This window comes from Macaca thibetana, chromosome 20 (assembly GCF_024542745.1).
Source record: "Macaca thibetana thibetana isolate TM-01 chromosome 20, ASM2454274v1, whole genome shotgun sequence".
NCBI lineage: Eukaryota > Metazoa > Chordata > Mammalia > Primates > Cercopithecidae > Macaca > Macaca thibetana.
The window spans coordinates 45,247,467-45,263,863 of NC_065597.1; the positions used below are offsets into that span (position 1 = coordinate 45,247,467).

Genomic DNA, 16,397 nt, shown 5'->3' on the forward strand with positions numbered 1-16,397 from the left:
TTGATACACAGATGTTTAATTTTGATGAAATCCATTTTGCCTGTTTTTTTTTTCTTTCATTGCTTTTGCTTTCGCTTTTGGTATCATATCCAAGAAATTATTGCCAAAATCCAATGTCATGAAGCTTTTCCAAGATTTTTAAAGCAATTTTATGGTTTTAGTGGTTATATTTAGATATTTGATCCATTTTTGTGTATGGAGTAAGATAAGGGTTTTTTGGCTAATGTGAATTATGCTACATTGTGTAGATACCCAGTTTTCCTGTTACAACTTGTGGAAGATACTGTACTTTACCTTGAATTGTCTCAGAGTCCTATTGAAAATCCTTTGACTGTATGTATGTGTTTATGTCTGAGCTTTATTTTTATTCCTTTATGTCAGTACCATACTGTTTTGATTATTATAGCTTTGTAGTAAGTTTTGAAATCAAGAAGTGTGGGACCTTTAACTTTGAATTTTTTCAAGATTGTTTTGGCTATTTGGAAATCCTTGGGATTCCATGTGAATTTTAGGATGGGTTTTTCTGTTTCTGCAAAAAATTTTATTCTTAATGATAATCTCCTTTCAGATCTCTCAAGGTATGCATTAGAATATTTTATTTGTTTGTTTGTTGAACTATCTTTGTTCTTCCTGTTTTATTTTGGCTCTTCTCTCGACTTTTATTTTCTTCTTATAGCTAGTAATGTTTAATTGGCTGTTGGTTTGATACAAATGAAGGACTTGGTTTATCAGTGTAGATAAGTTTAGTGAATATCCTATACTGTTTTAAATGTCTGTTTTGACAACAGAGCTCTTCAGTGTATAACTGGGAGTTTAGTAGCAGGAGGTGAGCAGGCAATACACTGGTGAATTCCCTTATTGCCAAAATAAGGCAGGCTTCATTCTGGGGTGGAATGTGAAATCTCTTACAATATTTCATTCCTGTCAGGAGCTGGCTTTTTCCTATGTTATGGAGGTTTGAAGTTCTCTTGCACATTGCTCTGTTCATAAGAGCTTCCTTATGTCAGTTGCTCTGTATACATAGACCCAACTGTACTGCAGTAGTCTCTAGTTATTTTGATGATCACCTGGTGGCCTGCTCTCACTTACTATACTTTTTGTCCTGCCCTGGGATTATCCTTGAGAATCCTCCTTTGGGAGGAACAGCTCTCCCTTCTATAGCAGCTATCACTTACTCCTATTTTTGAATTGTAGTTTATTTTATTGCTGTTTATTATCAGAACCATCAGGTTGCCAGTTTGCTGAAATTCTGTAATTTTGGGTCATTAATAGTACCTTTTTCCAGCACCACATATATATTTTCCTTTTTCTCCTTCCCCTTTTCCCATGTTTCTTCTCATTCAATGGGATTTTGAGAAGGTGGTGAGGTAAATGTATGTCCTATCCGATTTTATTTATTCAACAGTCTGTGTAAATAATGTTCTAGGTTCTGCAAATAAGGTAGGCAAAGGATTCCTAACTTTCATAAAGCCTGTATTTTGATGGAGGAGACGTATTGAGCATATAAGTAAATAAATAACAGATTATAGCTGTAGTAGATTACAGGAAGTGACTTGGGCTGGGAGAATCAGAGCAAGTGACCTGTATATGGATATCTGAAAGAAAATAAAAAAGCTTATCTCATGAAGAGCCTTGGGAAGACAATTCTAGGCAGAAGGATTAGCATATACATAGACTCAGCGGAGGAAGGAGCTCGTTTTATTAAAGGAAAGGCACGTCTGGAGTGTAGTGAGCAAAGTGGTGAGCATGAGCATCATGAGACTGGAGAAAGAGGCAAATGCCAGATCTGTTGGGGACTTGTCTTTGGTAAGGAATTTTTACTTTAAATATGGAAAAAAAGCTAATGAGAGGCTTTAGAAGGGAAGCTATGCCGTTTGATTTTTTTTTTTTTTTTTAAGATAATGTTGACTGATATGTAGAGAATAGGTTTGGCTGGGATGTTGCCCATGGAGGTGGACAGAAATGAAGAGATTATGGGTATATTTTGCAAGGAGTACCTGTGGGCCTTTGCGATGGTACAGGAAGCAAGATGAGTCACAAATGACTACAAGTTATTTGACTTGTACAACCAGGTGATGCTTTTTACTAATATGATGAAAGTAGGAGGAGTAACAGATTTGGGAGAGGGCAAATCAAGAGTTGTTTTTTGATACAATTTGAAATGCCTTTGAGACATTCAAGTGAATTTGTCAGGTAGGCAGTCTAGAGTTTAGGGAAGAAATCAAGCAGAAGGTGAAAACTTTGTAGCCATTATAACAATAGTGTTTAATGCTGTGGGTTTATGAGATGATCTAGGCAAAGTCTAAGTAAGAGAAGAGGCCTCCGGACAGAATCCTGGGGCTTTGACATTAGATTGGGAAAGCACCTGGGGGAAGAGCACACAACAAAGGCGATTAGGAGGAGTGGCTGGTGAGATGAGGAAACTAGGGGAGCCTGAGAATCAAGCGAAATAATTTCAAGGAAAGTAGTAGTCATCTTTGTTGAAGTTTTGAGAGATGGTGTGAGATGGTAAGTGAGGTGTCTATTAAGATTTGATAACAGGTGTTTTTAAAAATTATTATACTTTAAATTTTAGGGTACATGTGCACAACGTGCAGGTTTGTTACATATGTATACATATGCCATGTTGGTGTGCTGCACCCATTAACTCGTCATTTACATTAGGTATATCTCCTAATGCTATCCCTCCCCCTTTCCCCCACCCCACGACAGGCCCCGGTGTGTGATGTTCCCCTTCCTGTGTCCCAAGTGTTCTCACTGTTCAATTCCCATCTATGAGTGAGAACATGTGGTGTTTGATTTTTTGTCCTTGCGATAGTTTGCTGAGAATGATGGTTTCCAGCTTCATCCATGTCCCTACAAAGGACATGAACTCATCCTTTTTTATGGCTGCATAGTATTCCATGGTGTATATGTGCCACATTTTCTTAATCCAGTCTATCATTGATGGACATTTGGGTTGGTTCCAAATCTTTGCTATTGTGAATAGTGCCGCAATAAACATACGTGTGCATGTGTCCTTTTGTTGTTTTTGACAGTTTCATTGGGATCGGAACTATACTGGAATAGATTTGATGAGTGAATGGGAGATGAGAAACTGAAGGCAGGAAGTACAGGCACCTCTTTTGAGAAGTTTGGCTGTAAAGAAGTTTGCAGAGATGACTGGGTTGCTGGGGGAACAAACCTAAATTCACTGTTAGACTTTAATAGGCATACTATATAAAGCTTTATTTATCACTATTTCTCTTAACCTTTATTTTTTTGAGAAATTCTAAGCATATGCAAAAGTAGAAAATGACCAACCCTGCCCCATCCACAATCCTGAACATCTTCCCTTGCATCATTTTGAAGCAAATCCCATATAATTTCAGTTATAAACATTTCATTATGTTTCCAAAAGATGAACATTAAAAAATGTAAGCACAATGCCATTATAACATAAAAAATTAATAATTCCTTGTTATTAAATATCCAACTTGTGTTCACATTTTCACTTTTCTCATAAATTATCTTAGAGTTTTAAAAACAGATTTTAAATAAGGTCCACAAATTGCATATGGGTGCTATCTTCTTTATTTATTTATTTATTTATTTTTTGAGACAGAGCCTCGCTCTGTCACCCAGGACAGAATGCAGTGGCACAATTTCAGCTCACTGCAGCCTTCTCCTCCTGGGTTCAAGCAGGTCTCGTGTCTTGGCCTCCTGAGTAGCTGGGACTACAGGTGCACACCACCATGCCTGGCTAATTTGTGTATTTTTAGCAGAAATGGGGTTTCATCATGTTGGCTAGGCTGCTGTTGAACTCCTGACCTCAGGTGATCCACCCCCTTCAGCCTCCCAAGATGCTGGGATTACAGGCATGAGCCACCACGCCCCGTCATTTGTGTAAGAACAGGGTGTCACTTTGTCACCCAGGCTGAGACAGGGTCTTGCTGTGTGGCCCAGGCTGATCTCAAACTCCTGACCTCAAACAGTCCTCTTGCCTCGACCTCCCAAATGCCTAAAGTGCTTTTGGATTACAGGCATGAGCTACTGATCCTGATTTTTTTTTTTAACCCTCTTATTGTCTATTATTTTCTCTTTTTTTCCTTGCAAGTTAGATGTTGAAGAAATGGCATCACCTGTTCATTTGTGTGTGCTGTTTGTATCCCCATGGTGTCAGTTAACATATTCCTTGAATAACTTCTCTTTTTCCTATTAGTTGTAAGTTAGATCTAAGGACTGGAGAGATTGGAATTTTTTTTTTTTTTTTTTTTTTTTTTTTTTTTTTGAGATGGAGTTCATTTTTGTTGCTCAGGCTGGAGTACAATGGCACAATCTCAGCTCACTGCAACCTCTGCCTCCTAGGTTCTAGCGATTCTCCTGTCTCAGCCTCCCAAGTAGCTGGGGTTACAGACATGTGCCACCACACCCAGCTAATTTTGTTTTTTTTTTTTTTTTTGAGACGGAGTCTTGCTCTGTCACCCAGGCTGGAGTGCAGTGGCCAGATCTCGGCTCACTGCAAGCTCCACCTCCCGGGTTCACGCCATTCTCCTGCCTCAGCCTCCCGAGTAGCTGGGACTACAGACGCCCGCCACCTCGCCCGGCTAGTTTTTTTGTATTTTTAGTAGAGACGGGGTTTCACCGTGTTAGCCAGGATGGTCTCGATCTCCTGACCTCGTGATCCGCCCGTCTCGGCCTCCCAAAGTGCTGGGATTACAGGCTTGAGCCACCGCGCCCGGCTAATTTTGTATTTTTAGTAGAGACGGGGTTTCGCCATGTTGGTCAGGCTGGTCTCCAACTCCTGACCTCAGGTGATCCACCCACCTCGGCCACCCAAAGTGCTGGGATTACGGGCGTGAGCCACCGTGCCTGGCCTGCTTCTCTCTCTTTTAGTGATGTTAGTACCTGCTGATGTTCAGTGCTTAGAACCTTTAGTTCATTGCAGGTTGAAAAGTGTTGATATTCTGATTCTGTCATTCCTTCTTCATTTATTAGCTTTAACATGAGAAACCTCTTCATCTGCCCTTTGGTTACCCTGTGAGTAGCACAGTTTAAATAGAAAAAGCAGAAGAAATGCTTTGTTCTTTCCCTTTATTTAAATTTTCAAAGTAATGAGTTGCTTCTTTAGTATCTTCATATGGTGGCCAAGTAGTTTTTGTTTTTAATGTTAATATATTCATATGCTTGATATATTTCAGTCTATTAACAGTTATTATTTTTATTGATACTCAAATTGTCCTATAATAGTAGGAACCTCTTCATGTTAGCCCAAGTCTTAACAACACCCTGTTTGTCTTTAATAACTTTCTTGCAATCTGGGATAATTAAATGTTCTTGTATTATCTGGTATATGTCTAATTTGAAACTTCAGATTAATTCTCCAAGGATATGTTATTTGGAGATAATATTACATTTTACTTTTCATTTTTACAGCAGTCTATTATCATACTTATTTTATAGTCTTTCACATTGTTCCCTTTAGTTCTTTGGATATGAATTTTTCTGTTTGTTTTGCCCCTTTACCACTGTGATTTTTGGCATTTGGGGAATTCTCTTTCTTGCTTTTGATTGCAGGTATGTGTTAAAGCAGGGTATCATATATATTTTTTTCTTTAAGTTTATTGTTTGTCTTATCCAACATTTTGATTTGTTTAGAGTGGGAGGAGTGACTTCTTGCATTAATTAAATCACCATATTTAGTAAAGTTTCCCTATTGCTATTCCATTTATGGAGCAACATGCTCTTATATCAGAAATTACCTTATCTGTGGCTAAAGTGAAAACTACTCACTTGCCTAGGGTTTTTATATTTGTTATGGATGCTTTCTGTTTGATTTTTATTGTAAGCTTAATATATTGTCTTTAAGATCAGTTTTACTTTTGCATATTTCACGTATTTTAATCTTTAATTCAGGTAGAGGGCAAAAAGGTATGGAATTTTTTTTTCTTTTATTAATATTTCACTACTTTTAGCTTGTAAACAGGAAGAAAAAGGCAGACAGGTTGCTATGGAATTGTGTGAACTTGTAGAGGCTGAAATTTAAGCTGCCAAATGAAGAAACTTGTTTTCTCTTCCAAGATTCCTCCTACTTCATGTGTTATTGCGATCTGAATTCCATTGAATTTCTTTTTTTCTTATGTGGGTGTGGGGGAGACATACATGTTATGGTTGTAGTTCTATGAAATATGCCAGGAAGCATACTGTAGTGCTATTTAGAAAGAAAAAGAAAGACAATGAGAACTTGGGCAAACAGTTCTTGCTAAGCCCTAAAATATATCACTTTTATTCATCCATACAGAAAACAAGCATGAGGCCAAGAGGAGGCGAACAGAGAGAGTTAGGAGAGAGAAGATAAATTCTACAGTAAATAAAGATTTAGAAAACAGAAAGAGGTCTCGAAGTAACAGCCATTCAGATCATATCAGACGAGGAAGAGGAAGACCTAAAAGTGCATCTGCCAAAAAGCATGAGGAAGAAAGAGGTATGAAATAAATCAAGCAGTTTTTTTTTTTTTTCCAAGTATTAAATTGATCTGGGATCTTAATTAGGTAGTAGTGAAGAAAGTGGAGGCATTGAGTTCCTGGACTTAAAATCACAATTCATATTTTAGTTTGAAAGCATTTCCTCTATGGTGGATGCTTATTATTTTTTTAATCACAGGAATTTAATTCTTATTGGAAACCTAAAGGCTTAGTTAGGTAAAATTTACCTTGCTATAAACTGATGATAATAGAGTTCAAAGGTGATTTGTATATGACATCCTGGAGAAGCCTGTTAAAATGATTGTACCTTCTTTTTTTTCCTTTTTGAGACAGGGTCTTGCTCTGTCACCCAGGCTGGAGTGCAGTGGTGCAATCATGGCTCACTGCAGCCTCAACCTCCAGGGCTCAGGTGATTCTCCCTCAGCCGCCTGAATAGCTAGGACTACAGGTGTGCACCATCATGCCTAGCTAATTTTTTTGTAGAGGGGGTTTCACCATGTTGCCCAGGCTAGTCTTGAACTTCTGGGCTCAAGCAATCTGCCCTCCTCGGCTTCCCAGTCTTGGGACCTTTTTTTTTTTTGTCTTTTTAAGACAAGTCTGAGTTCTGTTAAGACTATTTCAAACTGTTATACTGTGAGTTTTAAACTTTTACTATTGAAAGTGTTCTTGGTGGAGTTTTTAACTGCTTATTGGGCGATTTGTGTGCTTCCTGCTCTGAGGCAGCTTTTGTGTAGATGAATTCTTGGTCCAGAGTATATTTCTTTTTCTCCTTACAGGTCTTCTCCTTTCTTCTGACAAATATCTACCAATAACTTGTTTTTAGACATTAAAACTTCAGTTTCTCTTTTTCTTTGATGTATACATCTTTTTAAAAACTTATGGAAAATTTCATCATATGCAAGAGTAGAGAAAATAGTATAATGAACCTCTATATGTCCACAAGTATCTTTTTAAAATTGAGACTTTCAAGCCAGGAGTTAATTTAAAAAAGGGATAGTTGCTCTTTATTGTGCTTTAAAAAACCTCTATCAAAATGATTTCATCTTCATTGAAATGCATTTATAATTTCTTACACTATTTGTGAGTTATGCTTTGCTTTTCAGATGTTCTGTCTTACTCAAGTGCTTTTTGTATAAATGTAAATTTCACTTATTTTAGACAATGAGAACATTCTACCAGTTCACTATTTCTCTCTGCTTTATGTGCTTTTATTTGAATAAAGTTACTATTGCTAGAAAACAGCTTTACCAGTATAGCCATTCCTAGCTTTTATCAAAGTTAAAGGTGTCTTACTATTGTATGGCTAAAGGAATAAGATTTATATCATTTTTTACTGTATTCTAGGAAGGCTGTGCTGAGGTACTCCTTATTCCTTGGGTAATTTTACTGCTTTTCTCTTTCTTTCTATTATGCTCTTCCAGAGGGTTTGAGTTATTTATTCAATGTGAATGTTTCTTTAACAATAGGGTGCAGAAAACCTATGTCAAGGATTATTTTAGAAGGGAAACTAGGTAAAGAAAAGTCAACAGAGAAAAAGGAAAAGAGAGAACTACTGCCTGGCTCAGAAAACAACATTCTTTTCAGTTGAAGTAGAGGGAATGCAGCTGAAAGAAAAGAATGCTTCTGGTGGTGGGTGAGAGGAGATGAGAAAGCAGATAATGACAGTCTTTAGCTGGGGAAATGAAATCTGTATACTTGTGGTAGAACTGTATATATGCCGGATTTCAGCTTTTATTTCATGATTACTTGAAAAAGGAAGCATTATTTGGCTGTAAATATTTTTTAGGCATTTTCTGTTTATTACAGACAAATTTTAGGAAAGCTATTTCTACAGTAATATATGCTTTTAATTTATTTGTTTTTGATGCAAATTGCAGGAAATTGCTTAAATTAGTTTTTGTGTAGTACAAACTGGAATCTTACGTAGACCGTGAAGTCATTACACTTTTTCTGTAAAGAGCCAGAGACTAAATGTTTTAGGCTTTGTGGGCCATACTCTCTCTCTCACAACTACTCAGCTCTGCCATTTTAGCTGGAAAGCAGCCATAAACCATGCATAAATGAATGGGCATGCCTGTGTTCCAGTAATACTTTATAAAGCAGGTGGTGGGCCACATTTGGTACTTGTACTATAGTTTGCCAATCTCTTTCTTTCTTTTTCTTTCCTTGCTTTTCTTTTTTTTTTTCCTTCTGAGATAAGGTCTCTCACTCTGTTACCCAGGCTGAAGTGCAGTGGAGTGATCATGGCTTACTGCAGCCTCAAACTCCTGGGCTCAAGTGATCCTCCTGCCTCAGCCTTCCAAGTAGTTGGGACTAGAGGTGCACGCCACCACGCCAGGCTAATTTTTTTTTCCTTTTGGTATAAATGAGGTCTCACTATGTTGCCCAGGCTGGTCTCAAATTCCTGGGCTCAAGTGATCCTTTCAGTTTGGCCTTCCAAAGTGCTGGGATTGCAGGCATGCATGAGCCACTGCACTTGGCCTAGTTTGCCAATCTTTGTTGTAAACCATTGTACTCTTAAATATAATATGGACAAGAACCATTAGACTGGTGCAGAAGTAATTGTCGTTTTACTTTTGTACCAGCCTAACATGAACTTTTGAAATGTCTGTGTGTTTTTTTTTTTTTTTTTTTTTTTTTTTTTGAGATGGAGTCTGGCTCTGTCGCCCAGGCTGAAGTGCAGTGGCCGGATCTCGGTTCACTGCAAGCTCCGCCTCCCGGGTTTACGCCATTCTCCTGCATCAGCCTTCCCGAGTAGCTGGGACTACAGGCGCCCACCACCTCGCCCGGCTAATTTTTTGTATTTTTTAGTAGAGACGGGGTTTCACCATGTTCGCCAGGATGGTCTCGGTCTGCTGACCTCGTGATCCGCCCGTCTTGGCCTCCCAACGTGCTGGGATTACAGGCTTGAGCCACCGCGCCCGGCCAGTGTCGGTGTTTTAGAATAGATTTCTTGGATATGCTTCTTAGTGCTAAATAGCTATTTCGTTGGTTTTTATTGATTCCTTGCTCTTAGAGCATTTGAAAAATTTGAAGCAAGTTTTAACTTTAACACGTGAATTAAGGAAAACCTGACAATGTGTCTAAAAAACCTAACTTAAAAATGGACTTTTCTATCTAGTCAGATGAGAGGTCCAAAGGGGAAAAAAATGACTTCTATTTTGAAACCGAATAAGAAGGAAGAATGGAAAAGGAAAGCTTGTTAGACATCATCGTAATAATATATCTTTATAAAGTCATAAAAACAAATCATTAAATAACAATTTTTGTTAGTCTGATGTAAGTCTTCATTTTATATATAAATGGGTATTCTGGATATTATAGAAGTGACATTTTGACTGATTAAAATATGTTAGGCAATTCTGAACATCATATTAATGAACTTAAGAATGAATGGGTCGGGTGTGATGGCTCATGCCTGTAATCCCAGCACTTTGGGAGGCGGAGGCGGGTGGATCACGAGGTCAAGAGATCGAGACCGTTCTGGCCAACATGGTGAAACCCTGTCTCTACTAAAAATACAAAAAAAAAAAAAAAAATTAACCAGGTGTGGTGGTGTGCGTCTGTAGTCCCAGCTACTTGGGAGGCAGGAGAATCGCTTGAGCCCAGGAGGCAGAGGTTGCAGTGAGTTGAGATCGCATCATTGCCCAGCCTGGTGACAGAGCGAGCTCTGTCTCGGGAAAAAAAAAAAAAAAAAAAAGAATGAATGTAGACTTCAAGCTGAAGTTGGTGGATTGAAGAAACACATCTAGCTCTAAACTCCTTTGGGGAAATCTAAGAAAGAAACTGATTTTTATTACACAATTACCTAAAAGTCAGGAAATTTGTGTATCAGTTATGTCTGGAAGTAGAAGTGGAATTGAGGCTAAAAATGAGAAGATTGTTTGCAAGTCTTTTTATGAATAGCCCACTAGGACTGTTTACCCTCTTATCCCCCAACTTTATCCTTTGAAAAAGATAAATAATACAGTCTTTGGTCTCAGGAACACCAGGTGTCTGTTGATAACCAGGATACCATGTTAAGATCAGGAAGCCTAGGTGAAAATAGGACATAGTAAATACTGAGTTCTTGAGTTTGGCTTATTAGCGTCCAGGTAAAAAAAAGATGGAACATATCTTCTCTAGAGAATCTGAAGGATCCAAGAGAAAAGGCCCCAAATAAAGATACGCTCATTAGAGATTCACAGAGAAGTGGCCTAATTGGATCATCCTAATCTGATGACTACAGTCAAGCTCCACATATATGTAAATGTTTCTAATCAGCTTCTTTGGTCACTCTCCTATATATGAGCATATTGCCAAGAATTACCCAGATATCTGGAAGAAAGTGTATATTATAGTTTGAAAGGCTAAGACCAAATCAACAGGAGAGAAAAAATAACCTGGAAAACAAAAAGTTTTTGCAGGGAAAAGAAAAACTATAAACTATTAATATCTTTAGCAAAAGAAGTAATTGTAATTATAAAACGAACAAGATGATATTTAAAAGGAAATTGCAGAGGTCAAAAAGCCAGTTGGAATATGAGCTTTAAAATATTCCCAAAAAAACCCCAAGACATAGATGATACACAGAAATGAACGACTTTAATAAAAGGCTTAAAGATAAAATTGAAGAAAGGTTCCAGAAAGTATATCAATTGAAAAGAGATGGAAAACACAGAATGGAAACCATAAATTTAGAGGACCAGTGTGAGGTCTGACATCTGTAAATAACTGAAGTTTCAGATAAGGAACATGGAAGATGGAGGAGAAGGAAGTCATCAATGACTTTAACAATGACAATTATTTATTCAAGAAAATTTTCCCAACCTGAAGGACATTTAGTTTCTTTGTTAAAAGGGCCTACAAATTCCCAGTCTAACGGATGGTTAAAAAGATAAATTATGCCAGAGTTTGTCATTATATCTCATATCTCTTTGGTTAAAGAAAATTCCTCAGGTTTTCAGAAAAAAGAAAAGCGAAATGATGTTGGAACTAATACAATGGAATATTGTCCAGCAAAGAACAAACTACTGATATATGAATAGCATCAATGAATGTCAAAAACATGTTGAGCAAAATAAGCTAGACACAAAAGAGTACATACTATATATGATGCCATTTATGTGAAGTTTAGGAACAGACAGAATGATTCTATGGTAATAGAAATCAGAACAATGGTTGCTTGTAGGTGTAGAGAGGGATTGGCTGGAAAGAAGCATGAGGGATTTCTGGAGGAAATTTGTTATATGTTGATTGTGACATGGGTTACATGTTTGTATATGTTTGTCAGAACTCCTCCAGTTGAACACATACAGAATCTGTGTATTTCACTCTATGTAAATTTATCATTGATTTAAAAAATAACTGTAAAAAAGGTATTGGGTTTTCTCAACAGTGGCACCAGTAGTCAGAAGACAATTTACTGCCTTCACAGTTCTAAGCGGAAACCTACAAGTCTATACTCAGTCAAACCATGAATCAATGTGAAGGTAGACTAAATATATTTTCTGACATTCAGGGTCTCAAAAAATTTGCTGCCAATACTCCCTTTCTCAGGAAGCCCCTATAAGTTACCTGCTACCAAAATAAGGAAGTAAACCAAGAAAGGATCTTTGGATTCAAGACAAAGGTGGGTCCACCCGCCTCTAGAGATGAGAGTCTCCAGCATGATGCTGATGAAAGAGCACAAGATGATAATTGTGCAGTAGGCCTAGAGAGCAACCATTTCATACTGGAGCAGGTTAGAAGACTTGGAGAGATTTCTTCCACAAGATAAAAATGATAAAATACCTTATATGTATAAACATCCTGAAAAATTTATACAACTAGGAAAGACTTTGGGTTGAGTTAGAAATGAGAACTAAGCAAGTAAAAAGAGAATCACTTCAGGGAAAACAATGTAAAGGAAAAGTGAAATCACTTACCGTAGGCATAATAATGTAATCATTGAAAATTGATGTTACTGAAGTTCTGATTGAACTATAGTGAGAAGATGAGGGATGGGCAGAGTGTTTACTGGGGCAAGAGATGCAAAACAGTGTAACCCTTATTTTCCGTGGGGGAAAGTGAATCAGTAATGCCTAAAACCCTGAAGTAGCATCTTATGCAAATGTTACTTAGAGATTTGTTTTTGTAAAAGCAAAAAGGAACAACTGGAAAAAAAAAGTCACAAAAAAAGTAGTTGCATTTGGAGAATGGGAAATGTGCATGGGTCAAAGGACTTCTGTTTAACAAGTTTTATAAAAATGATTTGATTGTAAATTATATGCATTTAACTTTGATTAGAATGTCAAAACAAAATAAAAATAGAATCAGGGGATCCTGAAAAAGTAACTTGGAAGAATACATACCAAGATGTTAATTGTGATTTTTGCTGACTCATGAGATTACGAGTGATTTTTATTTTCTTTTTCAAATTTTCTGTGAACTTGGATTACATTTGTAAACGAGAGGGGAAAGATAGAAATAAATGTTATTTCCTGTATAAGAAGATGAAGATGAGTATGTTAATGTATTCATAAAGTGACCATTGATGTTCAGAAGGGGACCATCTCTCAGAGTGAATTTTGTCTAGCAGAGAAAATTCATTTTGATTGAGACAGTGAGGAGATAGAAATGTATGAGGCTCTTAGAGAAATGATGTAGCTGTTAGATCACCTGTGTATAGAAATATATATTGTCTTCATTTAATCTTCATTTCGGTAACTCCTTTGTATAATTTAAAAAACTTTTTAGTTCAGTAGCATAGTAACATTTAATGTATATTGTAGTATTATATATAATACTGTCATTTAAAGAAATACTTGAAAGCTTTAAAAAATTTAAATTTACTGCATCTACTGCCTTTGTATTAAACTTTCCCTTTTTCTTTTAACAGAGAAACAGGAAAAGGAAATTGACATCTATGCTAACCTGTCTGATGAAAAGGCTTTCGTGTTTTCAGTCGCCTTGGCAGAAATAAATAGAAAAATTATCAATCAAAGACTTATTCTCTGATACTTGGTCTGCCAAACCTGCTGAAACTTCTGTCAGGATTACATCAGCAAATTCTCAAACAGTTACGGACTCTCAGGAGCATTCTGACTGCATCAATAAGGGCCATTGATTGTTTCTCTCCTGTCATTTAGCCTGTGCCACACAAGCTGTGTAGGCTTGGACTGTTCTGGGATTTCCTTGTTTACCAAGGAGTATTGTCAGTGTTTTGTGTTTGGGATATAAGTAAGTGTATTTGCCAAAAAAAAAAAAAAAAATGCTGGATGGATGTAAAGGATAAAAAGTGATGGGGTGTGGGGTAGGTATGAAAACTAGGGTAATAAGATGCTTGATTGTTTTCAGGTTTGCCACCAGAGATGCAATATTTTAAATACTGTCAGAGTGATTTTTAAAAATATATATTTCAGATTTTCAGTGCTAACAGATTGCATCTATACAGTTCATTTACTTTTAGTAAATTGGCAATTGATATTTTATTGAATGGGGAATTAAGAATATAAACTGTACATTTTGTCTTAAATTGATTTTTTTTCTTGGCCTTTATTTTTATTACTTAAGGTATGAGTTATATTTTAGGAGATACTTTCTAGACAGTTTGAAGTTTGGGTGCTATATGAAGAAAAACATTTAATGATATACTCAGATATAAACACCTTGTTTTTTTGAATGTAATTTATTTATTAGTTAAAAAAAAAAACTTCTGCTCTCAAGATGGTGCCTGTTAACCTAAACATGAAATATATTTATTACATGCAAAATATTTCTTAGATAGCCACTTTTAAGCAGTAATGTTTTATCTGAATGGATATTCGTTTATACATCCTGATAATTATTTAAATTGTTACTTTCACTCTGGAAGAAAAAATAAACCTTAATATTGAAACTAAGTAGATTAAATAGTGTGATAAAAATTTTTTGTTCTGGTGAAGTTTGTGAAATACATTTAAATTCTTAATTTTTCTAGTGTTAAGTTATAATCATTTATAGTTGATTTATACTAAATGCTTTTGCATTTTGGCATATCAATTTAATGATTAACATATTCAAACTTGGCAGTCACTCCCCTTATTTTCAGTCCCTCTTCCCCCAATCTGTTTGGAAATCCTTTTAAAGCCTTCTTACAGAAGATAGTCATCAGTTAGATTTAGCCCCCTTTTAAGAGAATCTCCTTTCAATTTTAGTAGTAACATTATCAACTTCATCCTTCATCCTGCATCTCCCATCACCCCCTCAAAGAAAAAAGGAACATTTTTCCTACTTTATTTAAATGGTAACCAGCAGAGGGAGCTTAAGAGGTACTCTAGATAGGATATAGAATTTTCCTAAGGATTCCTTTTCCTTTAATTCTGTATCTGTCTGCAGGTACTACTGCAGCTATTTTGTATGCATTTTATTTATTTATTTAGGAGACATAGAGTCTTGCTCTGTCACCCAGGCTGGAGTGCAGTGACACTATCTCAGCTCATGCAACTTCTGCCTCCTGGGTTCAAGTGATTCTCATGCCTCAGTGTCCTGAGTAGCTGTGATTAGAGGCGAGCGCCACCAGGCCCGGCCAATTTTTTTTTTTTTTTTTGTATTTTTAGTACAGATGGGGTCTCACCATGTTGGCCAGGCTGGTCTCAAACTCCTGGCCTTAAGTGATCCGCCTGCCTTGGCTTCCCAAAGTGCTGGGATTACAGGCATGAGCCACTGCACCCAGCCTTGTATGCATTTTAGAGTCTTAGCTAGTAGTTTCCCCAATAATGTAATGTGATTTTATCTTTGAAACATACTGTAAGGAAACTTTTGATTTTAAGCAAAAAAACTTAAAAATGATTAATATCTAAAAACGCTTGTATATATATATATGTCCTCAGAAAAAGCAAGAGCAGCTTGTGGAATAAGCACCTCTCTAAGGAATTACCGATGTCAGAGTCTATCCATGTAAAGCTGAAGACCATTAGAGGGAAGTCATGTTAAAATATTCATTGGATATGGTAAAGGAGGTACTGGTGACTGGGCTGGAGCTTGCCATGTAGAAAAGTAATTACTTCAGATCTCATAATGTTAAATTATTGGCTTATTTAAAAATTTCCTTGGCAGAGAGGCAAATTAGGTTTCCTCTGTGACATAACCTGTTTAACCAATTTTCCAAAAAATTGTATGCTCTGAGATACATTTATGAGCTTTCTTGTTATAAAGCTAAAAAATTTAATTTGTCTAGGCATGTCGTAATGGTTTCAGAAAATATTACTTTGTCACTGGTGTCAGAGAAACCTCTGTCATCAGCAAATGTCCTAAGAGTATAATTATAGTTCTTTATTTAATCCAATTTGTTCTGCTCTGATATCTATAAATGATGTGATTATTCAGAATACCTTGAAATGATTCCACAAGTAGATTAGGTCTGTTGAAGATAATTTATTCTTAAATATATAAGTAAGATTAAATAAAAGTAGTTTGAGAGTTGTTACTCCCTGCCTCACTCAATTCCATGGTATTCCAAAATGGTTTTGTGGGCACTTTAATACTTATAGTTTGATTTTGTTAGTTTTTGAAATGAACATTTCTTAGATTTTTATGGGCATTTTCTTGTATTTAAATGTAAAAGATATAAAAGGGAAACTCTGCAAATTATTTCTTGTGTAGTAATCAGTGGAAGTGATCAAAGAGCTTGAAGCGGTTTATGATGAGAAAATTTAAAATTGCAAATGACCTGAAAATTTAGCCAGAATCTATTCTTATTTCTTTAAATTTCAGAAATACTTAAGGGAAAAGAAAAGGTCAGTATGAACTCCGGGTTGCTTCCTAAAAGTAATCAGATAGTGTTTTCCCTCAGATAAGATTTCAAATTGAAAAATATTTGACTTCTCCAACTCTAGTAATTGCACTTGATTCTCTAATTCTGACCATTAAAATGACTTGGCAATATTTAATTTTGGCTTGCCTTTTAATCTGCATGTTTGTCTTAAATTTAGA

The 16,397-nt window shown here is 36.3% G+C and overlaps 1 protein-coding gene across 1 annotated transcript in view; it reads left to right on the forward strand.

The window, feature by feature from the left end:
* The window catches only part of C20H16orf87 (chromosome 20 C16orf87 homolog), a 110,874-nt gene extending 96,538 nt beyond the window's left edge, over positions 1–14,336 (forward strand). Inside the window, exons 4-5 of the mRNA XM_050773428.1 lie at positions 6,281–6,463; positions 13,324–14,336. Coding sequence (XP_050629385.1) covers positions 6,281–6,463; positions 13,324–13,442 — 302 coding nt within the window. The 3' untranslated portion in view covers positions 13,443–14,336. The remainder of the gene's footprint in view (positions 1–6,280; positions 6,464–13,323) is intronic.
* The last annotated feature ends 2,061 nt before the right edge of the window (positions 14,337–16,397 follow it).